Source organism: Equus caballus, chromosome 9 (genome assembly GCF_041296265.1).
Source record: "Equus caballus isolate H_3958 breed thoroughbred chromosome 9, TB-T2T, whole genome shotgun sequence".
Taxonomy (NCBI): Eukaryota; Metazoa; Chordata; class Mammalia; order Perissodactyla; family Equidae; genus Equus; species Equus caballus.
In genome coordinates, this window is record NC_091692.1 from 51545682 (window position 1) to 51568995 (window position 23314).

The 23314-nt window shown below is 37.2% G+C and overlaps 1 protein-coding gene across 5 annotated transcripts in view; it reads left to right on the forward strand.

The window, feature by feature from the left end:
* Positions 1 to 23314, forward strand: part of LRRC69 (leucine rich repeat containing 69) — a 127948-nt gene that overhangs the window by 83642 nt on the left and 20992 nt on the right. For 3 of the 5 annotated variants that reach the window (XM_070222281.1, XM_070222280.1, XM_014728042.3), the window contains 2 exons: positions 13977 to 14078; positions 18975 to 19154. In XM_070222281.1, coding sequence (XP_070078382.1) covers positions 13977 to 14078; positions 18975 to 19154 — 282 coding nt within the window. The remainder of the gene's footprint in view (positions 1 to 13976; positions 14079 to 18974; positions 19155 to 23314) is intronic. The other 2 variants (XM_070222282.1, XM_023648671.2) reach the window with 2 other exon arrangements.

Here is a 23314-nt window from a genome sequence, read left to right on the forward strand (position 1 = left end):
AGAAGAACCATCAGGGATGGGCAAAGGCCATCATAGGAGGGATGTACTTCAGTCTTCGATATACTCAGGATTGTTAGTGAGAGTTTCATCTACCTAGGTGACAGATGCTCGATGTAAATGATAACATGCCAAGGGAGGATATATAAAATTTACTATATAAAAACAAACAATGATAACTAATATTCTTTGTAAAGTATGTAGTTGGTTTTGTGTTAAGTGCTTTAGAAGCATCATCTTATTTAATCCTCATTATAGCTTGATGAGCTAGGTACCATTACTATTTCCGTTTTACAGATGAGAAAACTGAGGCTTTGGGAAGAGATTAAAGTACCTTACCCAACATTATATAGCAGAATAGGAATTCAAATCTAGATCATTTCGAAGCGAAAAAAAACTTAATTACTAGTAGTACTTTTAGAAATACACTATGCCAGATTATCATATCTTGTTCCAGACTGTTTGACAAGATTGTATGTTCTTTTAATTATTGTAGAAGGCATGGCTTAGTTAAACTAGCCAGAGAGGACTGATCTCAGCACCCTCTTCCCCCTGCTTCCCAGCCCTCTATACTCCTATAGGCTCTAGTTTACTTCAGAAAGTTGAAGTCAAGACTCCTGGAAATGTGTTCTTTAGGAGAACTAAAAACATAAGTTCATTTGAGATGAGCAGTTAAGATTAGCAGTTGACTCTGAAAGCTCTTGCTGAAACCGACTTTTTTTGCCTAGTAATTAGGAGGAACAATTGGTAGCATCTGGAATCCCCCTACAGAAGGAGAAGAAGACAGGATACTGAGTTTAGAGAGTATTTTCAGACACCGTATCTGAGAGTCTGTTGTTGGCATTCCTGGATTAAAGGGGAACTTCAAAGAAATCATAGGTGTGGACTTCTGGAAGGATATACTAATGAGACAGCAGAGCTGTAAATCAAGGAAATAACTCCAAACAGAAGACACTGAGTTAATAGAAGTCTGAGACACTAAGCTGTGCAGTGGATGTCAGGGGACTGACTCTCAGATGGGGAGACAGTAGGTGACATTGAGGAAGGCTGAGTGTGTCACTCTAAGGAGACCATGAGACTTTTGATATGGTAGTTCTTTGTTTCAGAACATAAAAATATTGCTTACTCTCCCTTTCTTAGACTTGCAAGTAGGGAGTTGGTGCTAATCTATTAAAACCTTTTAGTGGCTAGATGCTCACAGGTGTCTGGGTGGTTATCTGGACCTGAGATGTTTTTCCATGCACATCTCTCTCTCAAGAATTATAGCTGCATCAAGTCACATGCACAATTCTAAAAACACATATAGTTAATAAGTCTTCCATTTATATGTAATATTGGATTTATTTTGATCTTTCTTTTTTTTGCATTAATGGAAAAAAGTATGATGGGTGAAAACAGCAGATGGACAGAGTCTGGAGTCAGACAAACCTAGGTTTGAATTCTGGCTCTGACACTTATGTTTGATTTCTTGATGCCTGCAGATAACAGCCCTTTGAAGAGATCTCTAAGTTGGCTATAGAAGAAGACAGGTTTTTCTTGGTGGATTTACAAGTTAGCTTTCCAAAGGAAAGTGAGTGAGTCAAGATTTTGGTAGTGACTTCTTATTTAGGTCATAATAGAATAAAGAGCAGTTAGTGTGCTATCTTCTTTGGAGGCAGCATTGTGTAGTCTATAGAAGACACACTAACTTTCCTGGGCTGTGTATGAATTCTAGTTTTGCAACTTCCTAGTTGTATGACTATGGGCAAGTTTTCTAAAGCCTTGAACTTCAGTTGCTTTATCTAAAAAATGGGGTAATAATACAAATGATACTGGCTGCTGTGATAATTGACTGAGCTAGCAAATATAAATCATCAGAAACATAGCTAGTGTTTTATATATCATGTTAGTCCTAATTCCTATCTTTGCCTATCACCATCAAATCACAAGCATGTTCCCCCACCCCATACACACTCTTACAAGTGGTGTGGGACTATCACCATGATGTCAAGGCTTTAGATAAGTTGTGCTAGAAGCTGTGATTATTGCTTCCTCTCACACTTTTTTTCCTAGGTTATCCTTGCATGTCTTGGAGCTCTGGATAATCTGACCCAGAATGTGAGAGAATGAATGGGAGGAGGGATTTGGAGGAATAATAAGTGGAAAAAATATAACCTATAAATACTTGATGAGTATTATTGGAAATCTAATGTTAGCATTATATATATATAATATATTAAGATTGGCACCTGAGCTAACAACTGTTGCCAATCTTTTTTTTTCTGCTTTTTCTCCCCAAATCCCCCCAGTACATAGTTGTATATTTTAGTTGTGAGTCCTAGTTGTGGCATGTGGGATGCTGCCTCATCATGGCCTAATGAGCCGTGCCATGTCCACACTCAGGATCTGAACTGGTGAAACCCTGGGCTGCTGAAGTGGAGCACGCTAACTTAACCGCTCGGCCACAGGGCCAGCCCCTATATTTTTAACTTTATAGCAGGAAGAGGAATTACAATTTATGTTCCTGGATCAAAGATATACTCTGTAAAGCAAGAACAAGATAAAATAAAGCAAACATATAGCTTGTGTTTGATTTTAGCGTGGAAGCAGCCGCCTTATGAGGTTGTTTACACCGCTGTCATATAATTTTTATTCAGATATTCACTGTTTCAGAGTACAAGTTCCACTGAATGTCCCCTGGGGCATAACAAGTAGAGTCAGTCCAACACCAACTATTCTCATGCAAAAAGAACCAGGGGATTCATGCCTCCTCAGAGAAAGCCCAGGACTGCCAATCAAGCGCTCTCTTTCAATGAAGGTTCTGCTCCTGCCCATTTTCATAGACACAGAGGTGGTTATAAATTCTATTGTTCTCTTTCCCTGCCTACATCCTGGCGATCTTGCCCAGCTTGTTTGCTGAATAGTCACACTTTTTAGTCACTATTTTGCCCCACCCCTGTTGGGCTGCGATCCTTGTTCACAGATTTAGAGATTTGGAAAGTAGAGAAAGCAAGAAGAGGGCACCATGCTGAAAACTCTGAGTTCCACAGGAGCAGCAAAATAAGGACTGCTTCTAGGGAGAGAAGTCTGGAAAGTTTATGTAAGTGCTTTCAGCATTAATAGAGACAAAGAAGTGGGATGGGAAATATCTGGTGGTTTGCTTGTAAATGTTTAGCAACCAGCTCTCTGGGGAGAAAAAGCCCTGATTGGTAACATCTGCCAATTTCCATAGGTAGATACTCCCAAATGCTCCCACCATAGCCTGTTTCAAGTTACCAACATGATCTCACTGAAAGCCAAGTTGGAAATTAATGCCCATACCTGGTTCTCCTGAACCTGTAGCAGTCAGCGTATCAATGGCAGTAAACTTGGCGCCATTGACTGAAGTAGGGAGGATCTGGTATAGAACTTTAAGAGATAATTCGTCTTTCTTTTGTGTCAGAGATTCTTAAAATAGTAGCTTTGCTACTTACTAACTGTCTAATCTTGGGTAGAGATCCTTAAATTCCCAAAGTCTGATTTCCTTATTCAGTAATTCACTTATTCACTATAAATTTGAATGTCTTTTGTATGCCAGGAACTGTTGTCCTAGGCATTCTGGATACAGAGGTGAATAAAACAAACTCCTTCCCCTCTTGGAGCTTATATTCTAGAGGGGAAGACAGATAGTAAACAAGAAAACAAAAACCCATAATTTTAAGTAGCTTATGAAGAAAACACATAGGGCACTGTAAGCCCAGAAGGGGAGATTCTGTATTTTGTGCACTGCTCTATCTTCAGTGTTTACCACATTACAAAAACAAATCAGAGTGTAAAGGGGGGTTCTGATACTCTAAGTGGGGCTACATGTGATCAGAGAGACTTGAATGATATTAAAGAACAAATGTAGCAGGTGCTGTTCAGTACCTGGTTGAAACCCCCATCTCCAACCTTTTTCTCTTGAACTACTTCCAGGGGGAGTGGCCGTGTTCACAGTTCTGACCAGAGAAAAATAAGTGGAAATCTTTTGGGTGGGGTTTCTAGGAAAACTTTTATTTTCCCAACAAAATTGGACAGACTTATTTGGTTTCCTCTAACCTCCCTTACTTCTTGCCCCTTGGTCTTTCCTTCTTTTTGTTGCCTGGACTTGATTGAGAATTAGCAGCCATTTTGAGACTGTAAAGTTACAAGCATGAAGATAGTATTGTATAATACCATATTTAATTAATATGTAATAGTTAATGCATATTCTTCTTATTATAAAAGACTCAATAAGTAATAAAGAATAGTTGTTTTGAACCCCTAATTTGTCCTTTATTACAGGAGTCATAATAGTGTGAGTGATTCCAGAGTCAAAAAAAGCTTTGTCTAAAATCTTGATGCTAATGTTAACAGCTATCAGTAGACACTTCTTCAAAGCTTCAAACACATATGTGAAAGCAGAAAGCAATACAATGCTTAGAAAAATCTAGCACTTTATAAAATATTGTTCTTTTTAGTCTAGAAATTTCAGTATAGAAGCCAATTATTGAAGAGTCAGTTGGTAGTTTTTAAATGCAAAGGAACACGTATACAAGTATGTGTGTACATGTGCATAATTAAAATAAAATAGTGAATGCTGAGACTCTAAGCAACCTAACCAAGAGATGAGATATATGAAAAAAGAATTGGAGTATTATGTTCCTAGGTTGAACCAGTGTTTCTCAATCTCTTTTTCATAATTGTTCTCTCCCCCAGGAGCTTTTTAGACTTTTTTCCCCCTAATAATCTCTCCTCTACCCCATTAAATTTTAGCACCAGAGATATACTGTATATATGTTTATTTTGTCAGGTAGAATTGAATTTTGAAAGCCGCAAACCATTGTAATGTCTACGATTTTTTTTCACCTCCGCTGTAAACTAGTTTTCATGTGCTTGGGAATGATATTAGCTCCCACCCTCACTCTAGGAATGCATGAGCTGCCCTAGCACAGAACTTGAAAAAATATTTCTTACAATCTTACTTTTGTACCTCATGGTCAGATATGTGAGAGAATTTTCAAACTTCTAGAAAATCTTAGAATCAGCACAGATGTTGAGATAGCTTTCTTGAAATCCTGGAAATATTTTTAGCCCTGGGAAAATTTTATCCACTTTGGGAAGCTGTATTTTCAGTCTTTTAACCCAGAACAAGAGGAGTCTGTCTCCTGTTGCCCCCATTCCCAAATTTGTCTTTTGAAAGTTTGCAGATTGGTAATCAGAATTAGGGAGATGTAAGTTTCATCATTCTTGGAAAAACATTTTAAAATTTCTTTTCACTGTGGCTCATTTGGAAAATAGAGATACATAAAAAGAAGAAAAGCAAAATTACCCATAATCTGACCATGCAGGGGCAGGGGAGAAGGGAACCGGCACCATTAACATGTTAGTTTATTTATTTCCTATTTTTCCATTTTTTAAAAAAATCTGTGAATGTGTGTACATGCACATATAGGTATTTTTTTCAAAAATGGAATATTCACACATATTAATGTTAGTACTAGTCATACATCACTGTTTTATAACATGTCTTTTCAATTTTTATTGTAAACATTTCCCCATGGTTTAAAGTATTTTCCTACATCACTCTTTCTAATGGCTCCATCACATTGATATTGGATATATTTAAGCAGTCCCCTATTTTTTGATGGGTAGAATGTTTCAAACTTCTTGCCACAATAAAAATGCTTCAGTGAATGCCATTGTAGCTAATCTTCGTACATACCATTAATTACTCCCTTAGGAAAGATTTCTCGAAGTGTAATTGCTGAATCAAAATTTATGCATACTTTTCCTGACTTGATAAATGTTGCCAAATTTTGCTTCAGAAAGCTTATATGATTTGACATTTCCAAGTATTAAAATTGGTTCTTATTCTTGCTTAATATAAGCAATGTTTCACATATTTCTTTGAAGATATTAAATATACTAATTATTTTAGAGTCTTGTCCTATTAGCTCTATTTCCTCTGGTATAAATTCTTGCATCTGTTGTCTCTAATGGTATTGGCACTCAATGATTATCAGTTAATTTCATTTTTAAACCTTCAGTTTATTTTTGATTTGGGACACTCAAGAGTCCCTGAAACACTAGCAGCTGTCTTTGCAGTTCACTTTATGGGCGAATAAAAAGCTCTTACAGGAGCTTGTGTTGTTCAATGAGAGTGTGGAAATGATTGAAATATTCCAGCAGGAATAGTGCATTCTGGCAGCTCCTCATTCCTCCCTGATGTTGCCAGCCATTCAGGGCCCCATCTCACCTCTCTTTATTCAAAGCACTGCTCCTGCTAGGCTATAGGTGTGTGGAGTTCAGGGAAAGGAGGTCTGGGGATGGGAGGTAGAATGTGGCCCTGGAGGTAAGAGTGGGTGGATGAGTCCACAGTGTCTGCCTGCTTCTGAGAGAGGACAGTGTCCTGCTTGTCTGCCGTTCTGCTATCTCATTCTTCTTTGGAGGCCTCTACTACCTTTGTGTATTGAGTTCCCTCACTTCCATTTCTTTGTGGGAATTCTTCCCTGGGCTTCCATATTCATCCTGGGTTGATGCTTCTTTCTTCACTTGACTCCCAAGTCTATCTTCCTAAACCCACACATTTTATGTTATATATTAAGCCCTGCACTAGGAACTGGGGATATAATGGTGAGGAAACAGACAGGGTCTCTTCCTTCTCAGAGCTGTAGTGTAGTGGGGAAACATAGTAATTAAATAATTAGCATTATGAATGATAATTACAAACTGAAATCAGTACACTTGAAAAAAAGGACCACTGGTCTACGAGAGAGACCAGGAGCCTGACTAAACTAATTTCTTTGTTATTACCTGAGAAAAGTGCTTTTTATAGTTTGGTTACAAAGAAGGTTGGGGAAGGCTTCCTGGAGGAAGTGACATAAGCTATCTGAAGAATGAGTAGGGATCAATTAGGTGAAGGGGAAGGGACACATTCCAGACAGAGTGAACAGCACGTGGAAGGGCGCATGGATGTTCAGGGGACTGGAAGGTATTCAGTGTGGCTGCAGCTCAGAGATTAAGTGGGAGGGGGCCATGGCCAAAGAATGTAGGATACGTCAAGGATTTTGATCTTTATTTGAAGGACAACACAAGTTTCAAATGATTTTAGGTAGAGGGTGCCATAATCAGATTTGTATTTTGAAAAAATCATCCTGTCTGAGGCGTGGAGGACACACTGGAAGGAGGAAGTGGAAGGAGGCCAGAGGAAACGCCGGGTAGACTTCTGGTAGATTTTTACTGAAGCCAAGTAGGAAATGATGATATAATTTGGTCTAAGGTGGTGGCAGTAGGAGTGGAAAGACCTGAAAAGATTCAAGAGACATTTAAGAAGTACATTTGGCAGTGTTGATGGACTAGTAAGCTTTCTATGGACTGAAATAGAAACCACTGGAAAAAGACCAACCATAGAAGAGCCGATCATGAGTTCAATCTTAGACACAGTGAGTTTGATGTGTATTTAAGACATCCAAGTGAAGATTTTCAGTAGGCAGTTTGCTATAGGGTGTGGAACCAGAGTCATTGGCTTAGAGATTTCATTGAAGTTGTGGATCTGGCTAAAATGCCTAGGGAAAAGAAAATAAAGTGAAAAGAGAATGTGCTAGGCTCTGGGGAGAACTATTTCGTGGTTGGGCAAAGAATGATGAGCCAGCAAAGAAAACAGAATTATGTTGACCAGAGTAGAATTTCCAGCAACCACTAAGGGGCATAATGGCAGTTGGTGTTGATGAATTTATTGGGATTCTGGTCAACCCTGAGGTGTGACTCTGCAAACAGCACTTACTTGCTTGGGTGCAGAGATAGGGAAAGCTGATGGCAGGAATGTCCCAGTGGTCAGTTTTGCTAGACATAGGGAGTGAAAGGCAGAGAGCCAGAGGTTCAAGTATGTAATATAATTTACCATACATGATTTTTTAATATAGGAAGGGATTTTTAAAATTTTAAATCTCAGAAACATATTTTGTGCATAAATATTTGTTCCCATTTCAAATATTTTTGGATGAATTTCTATAAGTAGAATTAACAAAAGAGTAAGAATAATTTGCTTTTTAATGACATTGCAAATTTCTTTACAGATTACCCTAATCTCGTTTACACTGGAGCAGTAAGTGTTCTAAATTTTATTCTTTGCATTTGACAGGAAAAATGAAGGTATTCTCCAAATTCTTGGTTTTTGTTACTCTTTCAGCTACTATATGTCTTGAGTCATTTTCAGTGGGTAAGGTACATAGCTCATGCATGTGAGAATGTCTTTACATTGCCTTTGTATATTAGTGAAAACTTGTCTTGTTATCAAATCCTTGGGTCATAAGTGTTTCCCCTCTCAAACTGCTAAACATATGATTCCATTTTACTCTGAATTGTAATGATATGGACAAATCTGAGACCAAAGTGTTCCAAGAAGAGGGAAGTGCCAGGGCCCCCAGGTGAGGAGTGCTTGGAAAGATAGCCAATGTTGCCAGAGTGGAGACAGAAATAGAAAAAGAGAGAGAGAGTGAATGCTAGGAGATGAGGTCAAAGAGGAAGTACAGGGTCCAACTATAACAGAGTTCAGGAAGCCAGTGTGAGGACTTTGCATTTCATTTTGAGTGAGATGAGAACTGCTGCATGGTTTTGAGCAAGGTAGTAATGTGATCTGACTTACATTGTAAGGAAATCATGCTATTGAAGGTGGGTCATACAAGGCAGAGTGGAAACAGAGGCCTCTTCAGCTACTCATTCTCAGGTAATTCAAAGATCACTCCACAATTCTGATTAGATATCGAGTTTATCATACATTTTCTTGAATTTCCCATTGGTCACAAATCTTATTCATGTCCTTTTTTAGAATGATTAATTAATATATTTTTGGATACCATAGCCCCCACAGTTAAAATCTAATCCTCACAAGTCATCCTTTAGCTTATTTGGAAGTGGGGTCTAAAGCAGGTGTGACATGGGGATTGTGAGGAGATGCAAATAAGCCCTATGATATTAATTGTTCTTCTTACAGTGACATTTAAATCAAGCGACTTGAAGAAGATGGGGGAGCCACTGTCCCATCAGCTTTAAGGCCCAGAATATTAAAGGCAGGGAGGGGCCTGGGTTTGAGGGCCTTCAGCTGCTTCTCCCTGGCCATAATGAGAAAGGTGTGTGTGTGTGTGTGTGTGTGTGTGTTTGTGTTTGGAGCCTGGGAGTTCACTTATCTCCTTCCCTCCAGGCTTCTCTTGACCTCCTCCCTTCAATTCCCTCCAAGAATCTTCTCTTGGGACAAGTATCCAGCAGATAATGAAGGATTCTGACTCTAGGTCACTTACTGCCTGTTTTCCTTCCCACTCATGAAGAGTGGGTGAGAAAGAAGTTCCTAGAGCAGATTTTTTGGCTTTCTTATGTTCAAATGATATCATCAGCCTAATTACTCCACACAATTATGATTAGATATCAAGTTTATCAAACATTTTCTTGAATTTCCCATTGGTCACAAATCTTATTCATGTCCTTTTTTAGAATTGTTAATTAATATATTTTTTTGGATGCTATAGTCACCACACTTAAAATCTTACCCTCCTCACAAGTTGTCCTTTAGCATATTTAGAAATTCCAATTCTTGCTAAAGGGTAACCCTGTGAGGTTTGAGATGATCTGAAGAGTACATGCTAATTTTCTGTAGCCTACTTATTGTTTCTATTTTTGAGTCCCTATGAAATCTCAACCTCCTTTCTTTATGTTTACATCAACAATGTTCTTGCTAAACCAACCCTCGTCTGATCTCCCTCATTACTTTAGGCTAGTCCGAAGCAACTGAAGGACTTGCTTAACTTATGCATCATTGTTCCTGGGGCATGGGGCTTTGTAGGAACAGTTATAACAATTGACCAAGTTTAGAGAAGTGCCCAGGGAGAGCTGTGTGTGCCTGGGGTTTTTGAGAAGACATTCATTTATTTATCAATTATTTATTAGGTACATCAGCTATGTACTGGGTACTGAATTTAGAGCTTGCACTGTATAGTTCACTTAAGATATAGGTCTTAAAGAGATCAAAGCCTGATAGATGAAAATAGACTTTTCAACAAGGATTGCCTCATAGTATTTATAGGTGCTGTGATTAATTTATATTTAAAGTCAAGGTGGAGACACAGAAACATTTACTAGAGGCTGGAGAAGCTTAGAGGGGTGATATTTTCATCTTGAAGAAATGATCCAGGAGTAGGTGAGTAGAAGTGCACAGCTTGAGTAGTAACTGTGAGATAAGACCCAGGCCTCTTGTGAGACCCCTAGGTCCCTCAGGATGGCTGGTTTATAAGGGTGAGTGTGGAGCTTACCAGGATGTGTAGTTAGAGAAGCAGGCCAAGGAGAACCAAGTATGGCATACTAGGACTTTTGAATTTATCCTGTGGACAAAGGGGAACTTTGTAAACTTTTGAGGAAACCTGTATTAGGACCAGATCCTCATTTTTAAAATCCCAATTCTACAGCAAAAGTGCACTGAGGCCAAATAGAATACTGTTGCAATAATTCACATAAGATGAGGGCTTCAATCAAGGCAGAGAGAGTTAGTGGCTGGGGCAAGGAGGAGGAGGAGATTGTTCAGAGGTGGTGAGGAGGTGAGTGAGGTAGGGGGATGGAAAGAAAGGATAGAGTCCCAAAGTTTTAAGAAGATAGAATTGATAGAACATGGCGGGAGATTTGATGTGGGTGATGAGGAAAAGGAAAGGGGAAAATTTGAGGGAAACATGAGTTTGGTTTTCAAATGTTAGGATTTATGATGATTATGGGACTTCCAGGTGGAGATGTTCAATAGACAGCCAAATATTTGTGAGCGTTACTCAGGAAGTTGGTTTGTAAAGATGGTCAATACAAACAACTTAGGCTCAAAGTTCCTTGAATGCTTGAGTTTAATGACCTTTCTCAGTCTTCACTTCAGCAAACCACCTCCACAGTGATGTCTAGATCTTAAGATCATCCTCACTTGCTCTAAATTTGAAGCACTAAAGTCTAGGATGGCAATTTGACCACTGGTTCCTCCTATGTTCCGCCTCCCTTATTGCTTTATAGCCATATCTTTTCTTTTAGGTCACTGAGACTTCATGTCCTTCTACTTTTCCTTTTACTCCTGTCTATCGAAACTTTGTACTATTTCTTTTTCTATCTTGTCTAGACCATAAAGGACCAAGTCCAAATCATTTATGTTTTAGTACATATAACATGTTCATTCCCTTGCTTTATGACATATTCATTCTGCAGATTCTTTTTTTTATTGAGGTAACATCGATTTATAATATTGTATAAATTTCAGGTATACATCATTATATTTCACTTCCATATGTGTTCATTGCGGCATTATTCACAATAGCCAAGACTTGGAAACATTCTGCAGATTCTTAATTTTATATCTGGGCTGGTAGGTGCTAAAGGGAAGCAAACAATATATGGACAGGGACCACCACAAATGTGTGGACTCCAGTGGGTCCCTCAGCAAGTCTGTATAATATTTTTGCCTGTCCCTGGCCAGGTTCCTCTTCCAAAACCTATTGCATATTCCAAACTTTCACCACATTCTTTATGCCTCCTTCCACATTGACACCTTGCTTTACAGCTTAATTGACAGATGGTCTTATTCTCTATTTCAAAGACAAAATTGAAAGGATCATGTCTGACTCCTTCAACCGTCCAATCCCACACCTTCAAACTTATCCATGCTTGTGTGTACACCTCCTTTCTTCTGGCCATAGAGGAGAAGATGACTCAAAGAGGTTAGTATTTAAGAGTCATTGTGTTCTTCACCTGATCATTACTTTATCAATTATTCCTTCTTTCTCCTCTACATTAATCTCACTATGTTGGCACTTACCTTCTACATGCTCAAGTCTTCATCTTAAAAAAATAAAAACTCTCATTTACCTCTAGCTGTCAATCCCCTCTCCAGGTAAGATGGGCCAGTGAATATTTATGATCTTGTGCCTCTAAACCGGGGTTTTTCCAACTTCAATGCTATTTTGGGCCCGATAATTTCTTTGTTGTGGGGGCTGTCTTGTGCATTGTAGGATGTTTATCAGCACTCCTGGTCTTTACTAATTAGATACCAGTAATACTTCCCCTTCCCCCAGTTGTGACAACCAAAAATGTCTGTAGACCCCTGCTGGGGGGGGGAGGGGCAAAATTGTTTCATAGCAGTGATTGTTTGAGTAGACATGTGCCAAGAGACTCTGAAAAGCTGTAACAACATTTTATTAGTAGAAGAGAATATAGCTGATTATGCTACTGGAATGATGACAATGGCCAAGAATATTGTTCTATCAAGAAGTTAGGCTGACAGGAAACCCAGTAATGGATATAGAGGGAGGGAATGACAAATTGTTGCTCTGGAGAATATTGAGAGTGCACATTGAGAGACTGTGTGACTTCAGGTTATTGAAACTTACCTGCTACAAAACATATGCTAAAGAATTTCATTAATTCATTCATTTTCATTAAGATAACTTCTTTTTTATATATTATGTAGTAAGTTATCAAGCTAGATAACTCATTACCATATTTGATGGAAGAATAGTGACAGGATTTGAAGGAAGAGAAACATGACCCTTGAAGAGAAATGTATGCTCTTTGAACCATGGTCAAACTTGAAATGAGATTCGTATGTGTTGATGATATTTTCATATAACAAGATGTTCAAGTTTGTATCAGTTTTGAAAAAGGGACTGTGAGTTTAGGTGTAAATTATGGAATGTTATTCTTTAGAACAGAAAATAAAAAAATGATGTTTTCATGATGCACAAGAAATGCCCTTTTCATTTCAGCACACCCAGCACTGTCTTGGGGCTACCATTGGATTCACTTCTCTAGATTGCTCCCTCTTGATGGATAACGTAGGAAACTGAATTAAGAAAGTCAGAATGTCTGTTGTGAGAGCAGGAGACAAGGTGATTCCAAAATGGCCTTAAGCTCTGTATTTTACTTTAAAATCTTGTCTATGTTGTAGAAGTTTCCTGAGACTTTTGAGACCTAATGACTTGATGCCCTGAAAAGATGTTTTAAATAAATTATTTTAAATTTGTTGAGTACTTGCTATGTTTCAAACCCTGGGCTGAAGTTAGGGAAATATCTATAATTCTTCCATAAATGTGAGATGCAGTGGTATAATGCTGTCAGCTCACCTTGGCTCACAAGAGCCTGTTTTCCACATCTCTTCTCAATTCTGTGTTCAGTGACTGGAATCAGTGATGGTGGGAGTGTTTACCCATGGAATCAAAACACCCCACAAATCAGGGCTTTTTTTTGCTTTCCAGAGAACTGTTTTATCAGCACACCACTGAAGACAGGTCTTATTTTCCCCATTTTACAGCTGAAACTAAGGCTCAGAGAAGAAACTCCCTAAATGAGTGTAACTTTGAAAGCCACATGAGTTCTTGGGAGGCAAGGCGTAATATTAATATAAGAGAATTCCTTATTTTTCTACTCACATGGCATACTCTGGTTGAATTTAGGCTTTCTTCATAGAAAATTCAATATCCTTGTGAACTGTATGTGTTTATTCTTTTGTATTTTCACTGTGTACAACAGGTTATAATGAGAACATTTTGATGTTCTTTTGTTTCTCTTACCTTCCTCACTGAACATAAAAGGGTCATAAGACAGACAATCTTTGAGACCTGGATTTTGGTGTATTTTAGACTGTTATTTTTCATCATACTTGGTTTTCTAACAAATATATTACTTGCAAAATGTTCCCAGCATTTGATTAATTAACCCATTCTAATTACTAACCAGTTCTGTGATCTTAAATAAATTTTCTCAGCTGTCCGTAAGGAGGATGCCACCACTGACCTCTAATGTCATTGCCATTCTTGCCAGCATGAAGACCCTTGTGCTTCTAACAACTAGAGTACGTCCTGCTGTTAAAATAGTAACATGGAGTATAAATTCTAAATAAAGTATTTTAGTCTGATTTTATTGAAAATGTAGCCTTTGAAGTGAAGTTCGTTATTTTGTCATGCAGTGAAGTTTTTATTTTGTTTTGAAAGTTTCAGAATCTGAAGCTGAGGGAATTCTACTGTGAGGAAAACCCACTGTTGATGAAGCAGCCAGTCCACGCTGTAAAACAGGAGGGTGTCTGGAGGCTACAGGTGATGGCTTGGATCATTCACGCAGGCCTTCAAACTAAAAACATCATCTAAGTTTTAAAGTTTTCTTTTAAAGCATTCTTGCCAAGCCAGCAGATGATTAATGTAACCCTAGTCCATTGGCAATGTGGATCCTAAACGTAATCTCTTTGACTTTCTTACAGAATCCAATGTAATCCTATCTGATTTCCAGAGTGACTAAACTAAGAGAAATGGAAACATTTTGTTGGATGAAAAGAAAAGAGAGAAATTTGTTTTCACTTTAGCTTTCCAAGTATATTTTCAGGGTGTATTTCATTTGTTCTTAGCAGGATCTTTGCCTCTTCCACTCCCTTTTTACTTGCCCCTATTCCTAGTGGATGAATGAATATGATCCAGAAATCATGTTCATTTTAGTAAAAGAAGTTGATGATATTAAAAGAAGGCAGAGGAAAGCATGTTAGAGGACTTTGTGTGTCCTTTGGTGACAGATGAGTTAAAGGTTGCAGATCCAAGTGTGAGTGTGAGTCTCCATCATGAATGTGGATATCTCAGGTCCATTTAGGTCTGTAGCTGAACATATAGGGTTGTCTTAAGACTTTCAGGAATTGCATAGGATTCAAGTTTCCTGGTTACAGGACACAACCGACTTTGTTCAGTAGTTTAGTTTGCTTTAAAATAACTTTTTTCCTTATCGCATAAGTGATATATGTTTAGAAAATTCAGGTGAGCAAGGAAGAAAAGAAAAGTTATAATACCATACTGATTTTTTTAAAAAGTTTATTACAAAAGTAATACAAGCTCATTTAGAGAAATTAGAAAAAATAAGCCAATAGAAATTGATAAAAATACTCAGAAGTCTATTATGCAGAGATATAACTACAATTCTCTCCAATATTTGTTCTTCTAGAACTTTCTAAGCATCTAGAATTATTTTTATTAAGAATAAATTCAAACTTTACACACTATTTAGAGACTTGTTTTTTCACTCAAAATATTGTGAAGATCTGTCCAATCAGTAAAAAAAATCAGTCTATGACATCTTTTTTGGTGAATAATTATATGATTACACCATAATATTTTTAACTACTTCTCTACATTGGCTGCTGACTTTTTGGCCTTTATAAAAAACACTACCATGACTGTCCTCATAGCAAATTTTTATGTCCATATTATCCCTATAAGTGAAATTGTTGGACCAAAGAATGGGCATCTTTTAAAGTTTGATTAGCACTTTTCAAATTTCCTTCCAGAGAATCAATCTGTATTTCCAGGAGCAGTATTATCTTTTATTCGTGTGTGAAAAAAATTCTTATTTGAAATTTATTGCAAAAGAATTTAAAAACTGCAGTATTTAATTTGTTTAATCTCTTATAACGTATTTGTTCTCCTTGAGTCAAGCATTTTAGAATAGTAATAATGATACCTAACACTTTTTAAGTTTACTTGGGGCAAGGAACTGTTCTAAGCACTTAACAGGAATGAACTAATTTAGTCCTCCAATAATTCTAAAAAGTTAAGTACCATTGTTGTACCCTTTTTATAGACAGACAAATTGAGACCCAGAGAGGTTAAATAACTTGTCCAAGTTCACAGAGCTAGTAAGCGTTGGGATGATAGTGCCAACCTAAGTGGTTGGGCTCCAGATTCCGTTATGCAATATTGCCTCAAAAAGGAGCTGCCAGAAGGTGAGGGTAAAAGAGAAGGAAAAGTGGTGATTCCTGGTTGGAACAGGCTCTAGTTTGTGGAGAGGGCTGGATGAGCAGTTAACCCGATGTGGTAGTGGTCTTACAGGAGCTCTAGAAGGCAAGGAGGTTGCCCTGTGGCCGGGCCCAAGACAGAGCAGTGTTTCTTCCTTCCCATTTTCAAAACTGTAAGGACCCAGTAGCACGGGAGTTTTTTGGGTTTTTTTTAAATTTATATACTTAATAGAAATGACAATTTTTGCTGTAAATCATTTGAGTATTTTTGAAAGTATCTCTAAGAATTTTTCTGGGGAAGGTGGTTTAAATTGATTACACATTTCGTGTTTGTACTTAAAGTAAAAGTCATTTCTACTGGACATTTGTTAACATTACTGATTAAACTACTTGGGGGCTGTCAGAGAACTATAGGGCTTTGATTCAGGTTGTGCCTTGGTAAAGCTTTTTAAAAACTTTTCTTCACCTCAGAGATTTACGAACTAAAATTTAATGTTAATAACTAGATTATAACAAAATATGAGCCAGAGTGTACTGTATCAATAGACACCAGGCTAAGAGTTTTACCTGTGTTATCTAATTTAATTTTCTGAACTCTATGTGATAGTGTTAGAAAAAAGTCCCTATTTTACAGGCGAAGTACCCAAGATCAGAGAAGTTAAGGACTTGTCCAAATAAGGTCATGCAGCTAATAAGTCATAGAGCCAGGATTTGCACCTATTTATCTAGCTGACTGTGACTTTACTTACAAAGAGAACCTTTGCTCTTAATGCTTTGTTTAGTGCCTATCATGCACACAGTAACAATTGATTATACAACAATTCCAAAGTTCATCATTCTTTCTAAGGATTCATACTTTTTTTACATTTTATAATTTTAAATATTTATAGGAATATAATTTGCACATGGACAATTTTATAATTCAAATTAAATTATCATATGTAAGGGAAAAAAAAGAATACACCTGAAACTAATTTTAGTCTATGATGGATTAAATACAGGAATAATCTCTGACCTATACATAGTTAGCTAACAAATATTCTAACAAAGTAGCATATAGACTATTCAAAAGGAGCAATTTCTTTGCCCATAAAACATTCCTTGACTTTTAAATAATACTGGAATTAGGCCATCATTAAGTTGTGAATTCTCAAAAATTGCATTGCATGTATCTTTAAGAGGTGTCCTAAATGATGGCATGACCAAAAGTATCTTACTTTATGTCTACTCACATTTCCAAGTGCTAACTTTATATATCAATGGTATATGTTATTCTTCCATTGGCAGCAAGTAAGGGAAGAATGTAAATAATGGGTAATGTAAGAGTTGTCAAGGGACATACAGAGTCCAACAAACATGTTTGTTTCCAGAAATCACAAATGGAAAAATTGAGCGCTGTGAGTTGTGATCTATTTATAGGTTCCATGTATTTCAGCAAATTTTCCTACCATCTGCTATTTTGAAGAGTGAATTCTCATCTATTCGTTTTCTGCAACTTGGTAATGAGACCCAACCACTGAATTGTGATAGCTAAAAACTTACCTCTAGACCCAATATCTCATTCAGAATCACAAGCTATGCTCTGTGTCAATAGTTAAAGAAAGGTTATCATAGACATAAAATTTAGGAGTCCTGGTAATATTACTGTGAAAGGATAATTCTCTCAGAAAGGATAACCTCATTATGTAACCATCTAGGAGAATGAGCTTAGTCAGTAGGAGGGTATGCCGTTGAAGGATCGGACATTTAAGGAACCCATGCTCAGGGCTGTTTGCTGTATAAAGGCACCTTTCCCAGGTGCATATTAAGTGGAAGGGATAGAGTAATAAGGAACAGGGAGACAGCAATTTATAGGATTTTGTTGTTATTTTTAAGATTTTAATTGGGGTGAATAATGAAAGATTATGTATGCATGTATGTATGTATTCCCAAAGATTCCTATCAGAGCCTGATGTGGACTATTTCAACACCACTGGGAAATCTTTCAGTTTGGGCAGAAAAAAAGTCCTATACATTATTAAAATTCATGCATTGTTTGTGTAACATTTATACAAGACTTCTATGCTGCTGGAACAAACAGTGGGGGGAATTTAATGCAATAAATTAAACGTTTATTTTGTTTACTTGGTCAGTGAAGATCTAATTTTGTGTATTATATAATTTTTTAAAATTTAAGATGAAGATGTTGTTGATGGTCATGGTGAAAGTCAGCTTGTATATACACACCACCCCTTTTATTATTTAATATTACAATATTATTATTACCTCAAATAAGGTTTCTGGACATATCTATGTGGATAGGTTTAATATATATCGAATTCAGAGATTTGCTTCATAGGAATCGGTACTCTTTACCACTATGGCTCTGTTCCGGTACTCACTGCGGTAGCTAACTTAGACTGGTGCTTCTCAAACTTTAACATGCATATGGATTACCTGGGGAAGCTTTGCGTTTACATTGCAGATTCTGATTCAGTAAGTCTGGAGTGCAACCGAGAGTCTGAATTTCCCAAAAGCCTCCAGGTGATATAGATTCTGATGGTTCATAATCCACAGTGTAAGCAGTAAGGATTTAGACATCAGTACATATGACAGACTCAATTTTCGAGTGTAGTCTAAATATTTGTACATCCTTGCTTATCGTAATGAGAGGCACAAAATTTGAACCTAAACTTTACCTAATAATGTAAATTCGTTATAACTTGGATTCCTGTATGTAAGAGTCATAGAGACATTACACTGAAAATAATTTTCTTTCTTTCCTTTTTTTTTTTGAGGAAGATTAGCCCTGAGCTAACTGCTTGCTGCCAATCCTCCTCTTTTTTTCCGAGGAGGACTGGCCTTGAGCTCACATCCGTGCCCATCTTCCTCTACTTTTATATCTGGGACGTCTGCCACAGCATGGCTTGTCAAGCAGTGCCATGTCCACACCCAGGATCCAAACCGGCAAACCCCGGGCCACTGAAATGGAAGGTGCACACTTTACTGCTGCGCCACCGGGCCGGCCCCCAAAATAACTTTTTCTCATACTGTTGAAAACTAAGTTTATTTACAATGCCAGTCATTGAAAATATAATTCATTATATATACTATGGAAAATTAATTTAACAGAAGCTGTGAGGAATAAACCAAAAGTATAAGTTAGTGAAATGAGGATCAAGGAAATGTAGAACAGTTATTTTAAAAATAATCTGAAGAACCATATCCTTTTTTAATCTAGGAAATAACATCAAGATTCATAATGAATCAGCTAGCAGAAAAGAATCTTTTCCTGATGCAAGCCTTTGAATGGTACCCACAGGTCAGGAACATAATCTCTCAGGGAAGAAAATGTGCAATATGTGGAAAGTCCTTTTTAGCAGTATGGTTGGAATGTGTTGAATTTGTTCCTCCATCAAAGGTAAATGGTGCTTTTCATGTGAATATGAGCATAAGACCTTCTCTTATTCTTTGTCCTTAACTGAGTCAACCAATACTAACTAGATTTGTATCTAGGAATTGACTTCTATGATAGCAAAATGGTTTTTTTCCATCTTTACTGAGATGTAATTGTCACATAACATTGTGTAAGTTTAAGGTGTACAACTTGTTCCTTTGATACATTTATAAACTGTAGAATGATGACCACCATAGTATTAGCTACCACCTCCATCCCGTCACATAGTTATCATTTCTTTTTTGTGGTGAGAACGCTTAAAATCTACTCTCTTAGCAACACTCAAACATATTATACAGTGTTATTAGTTATAGTCACCATACTGTACATTGAACCCCAAACTTTTTAATCTTATAAGTGGAAGTTTGTATCCTTTGACCAATATCTACCCGTTTGCCTCACCCCCCAGCCCCTGGTAACTACCACTTTTTCTCTGAGTTTATCTTTTTTAGATTCCATGTATAAGTGAAATCATACACTATTTGTCTTTGTCTGACTTATTTCACTGAGCATGATGCCCTCAAGGTCCATCCAAGTTGTCATGGATGGCAGGATTTCCTTCCTTCTCATGGCTGAATAATATACCATGGAATATTTTACACACGCTCCCCCCGCCCACACACATCTTCTTTATCCACTCATCTGTTGACGGACATTTAGGTTGTTTCCATGTCTTGCCTATTGTGAATAATGCTGCAATGAACATGAAAGTTCAGATATGTCTTTGAGATTCCTATTGTTATATACCCAGAAGTGTGATTGCTGGATCATATGGTAGTTCTAGTTTTAGTTTTTTGAGGAAACTTCTTAACTGTTTTCCATAGTGGCTGTACCAACATTCCCACCAGCAGTACACGAGGGTTCTCTTTTCTCTATAATCTTACCATCACTTGTTATTTCTTGTCTTTTTGATAATAGCCATTCTAACAGGGGTGAGGTCATCTTTTTGTGGTTTTGATTTGCATTTCCCTGTTGATTAGTGATGCTGAGCACCTTTTTATGTACCTGATGTCCATTTGTATGTCTTTTTTGGAAAAGTGTGTATTCAGTTCCCCTGCCCATTTTTAAATTGGGTTGTTAGATTTTTTGCTATTGAGTTGTATGAGTTCTTTATATATTTTGAACATTAACCCCTTATCAGGTATATAATTTGCAAATATTTTCTCCCATTCTGTAGTTTGCCTTTTCATTTTGTTAAGTTTATTTTGCTGTGAAGAAACTTTTTAGTTTCATATAGTCCCACTTATTTCTTTTTGCTTTTGTTGCTTGTGCTTTTGCTGTCATATCCAGGGAATCACTGCCAAGACCAATGTCAAGGAGCTTTTTCCCCTATGCTTTTCTTCCAGTATTTTTTATGGTTTCAGTTCTTAAATTTACGTCTTTAATTTTGAGTTCATTTTTGTGACTGGTGTAATATAGGGGTCCAATTTCATTCTTCTGCATGCGATTATCCAGTTTTCCCAACTGTTTTCAGTAACAGTTTTCGATACCATTTATTGAACAGATCATGCTTTCCCACTGAGTATTCTTGGCTCCCTTGTCAAATATTAGTTAACTGTATATGCTTGGGTTTATTTCTGGCCTCTCAATTTTGTTCCATTGGTCTATGTGTCTGTATTTATGCCAGTACCACACTGTTTTTATTACTATAGCTTTATAGTATAGTTTGAAATCAGGAAGTGTGATGTGTCCATCTTTGTTCTTACTTCTCAGGATTGCTTTGGCTATTTGGGGTCTTTTGTGGCTCCATACGAAATTCCAGAATTATTTTTTCTATTTCTGTGAAAAATGCCATTGGAACTTTGATATGAATTGCATTGAATGTAAAGATGGATTTGGGTAATGTGGACATTTTGACAATATTAACTCTTTTGATCCATGGGATATCTTTCCACTTGTTTATGTCTTCTTCAATTTCTTTCAACAAAGTCTTGTAGTTTTCAGTGTGCAGATCTTTTACCTCCTTGGTTAGATTTATTCTTAAGAATTTTATTGTTTTAGAAACAAGGGTCAATGGGATTATTTTCTTTAATTCTTTTTCAGATGTTTTGTTGTTAGTGTATAGAAATGCAACTATTTGTTGTATGTTGATTTTGTATCCTGCAGCTTTACTTAATTTATTGATTAGTTCTGGCAGTTTTTTGGAGGCGTCTTTAGGTTTTCTATATATAAGATCATATCATCTGCATGTTACCAACCAGGTTGGTTTTTGTCCATCACCCAGAAAGCCAAACACTGAGACAACGAGATTGCAGCAGAGAGAGGGTTTTAATCACAAGGCAACCAAATGAGGAAATGGGAGAATGAGTCTCAAATCCACCTCCCCAAAAATGGGGGCTCAGGGATATTTATGGGGTAGGGGTCAGGGTAGTCTGAAGTATGGAGATAGATGATTGAAGGTGAGGAGAGGTGAGGTAATTGATGATCTGTGCAAGTGTCGTCAAACTTCATGCCTCTTCATAGGACACATGTTCATAAAATGGTGGCATTAGTATGATCTAAGAGTGGAGTTTTTAACTTCTTGACATGAAGAGGTCACTTATCAGATATCTGCATGGGCCCAGTTGATGGGTTGGTGGCCTCAACCAGCCTGAAGTGGACAAGGGGTTCTAATTCCTGAAAAACAGCTCAAACACCCATTACCATGGTGACCCAGGCACCAGGGAGATGTTATCTATAGGAACCTAGTGGGGGTCAGATAGCATATTGCCTAAACAGCACACTTAACAATGGATGGGTAATCAACAAAAAAACTATAATCAGTAATTGCACAAAGGAAACAAAACTTTAGTTACTAGCTACTTAATCATCAATGGTTATTTACCAATTTCACATAAACAAAGACATTTTGCTTCTTTCTTTTCTGCTTGGACACCTTTTATATCATTTTCTAGCCTGATTGCTCTGGCTAGGATTTCCAGTATTATGTTGAATAGAAGTGGTGAGAATGGGCACCTATTGTATAGAGCTTAGCATAGCACTTGGTACATATTTTATTTCTAAGTATGACTGATGAATCACAAGATCTGGATTTGAATACCAGCTCCTCTGTTTTATTACATTATTAATATATTACATCAAATATATCATAGAGAAAAATCTGGCAGAGCCACTGCTAATGAGGGCTAATGTCCACAAAGGTGAAATGATGATTGAGGAGACATTTAAAAGTCAAAATCAACTAGACATTAAACACCAAGTGAAAATAGAGATAATCAGTGGAAAAATGAAAATAGAAATATTTGTTGGTTCTGAGGATGGGAGTAAATCTGTAATCTTCATCACTTATATAACTGTAATAGGAGATTTATAAGAAATATATATATTTGGTCATTCAGATGACCAAAATATATTTCTCAGATATATTTGGTCTGTATCCAGCTGTGAGTTCTTGGCTCACAGCTCCCAAAACTTTTGGAATTTCCTGAGTGATAAAAGCATGGGAGCATCTTTGTTTTAATATTTGGTCTCTTGTACTCAGTTCCTGAAAACGCTTCAGAGCCATAAAGGCAAAGTAATTTGGCTGAGTTCACGAAGCTGCTAAGTAAAGGTTCTGGAGAGGAAACCCACGTATATGATTCCTTGCTCTTAACCAGATATGCTGGATGATCATTCCTAAGCTTTTCAACACAGTTACTCCTCATTTGCTTCAACTGAATTTAAAGCATTCATGTTAAAGAGCCTTATTCTGTCATCATTTACTCATCCACTCAAACTCATTAATTTTTTTTTCCTACTACATGTCAGGTCCTTTACCACAGGCTGAGAATATAGAGCAGCTCCAGCCCTCTAGGAACTCGCACCTTCCCGGGAGAAGTGGTATAATAAGATGATTGGAATCTGATAAACTAGGCTTGCTGACCAGCCCTACCACTTACCACCTGTGTCATCTTAATTTTCTCTTTGAGGCTAAGCTTCCATCTGTAAAATTGCCATAATAATAATCCCTATCTCACAGGGCTGGGATGAGTGATATGTGAGGTCATGCATAGAAAATGTTTAGCACAGCAGGTGCTTGATAAGGGCAGTGAATAGAAGATGCTCAACAAAGACATATTTTTTTTAAAAAATCAAGAAAGAATGATTGCATTCTTGTTATAAGTTCTATGATGGAGGAGTGCACA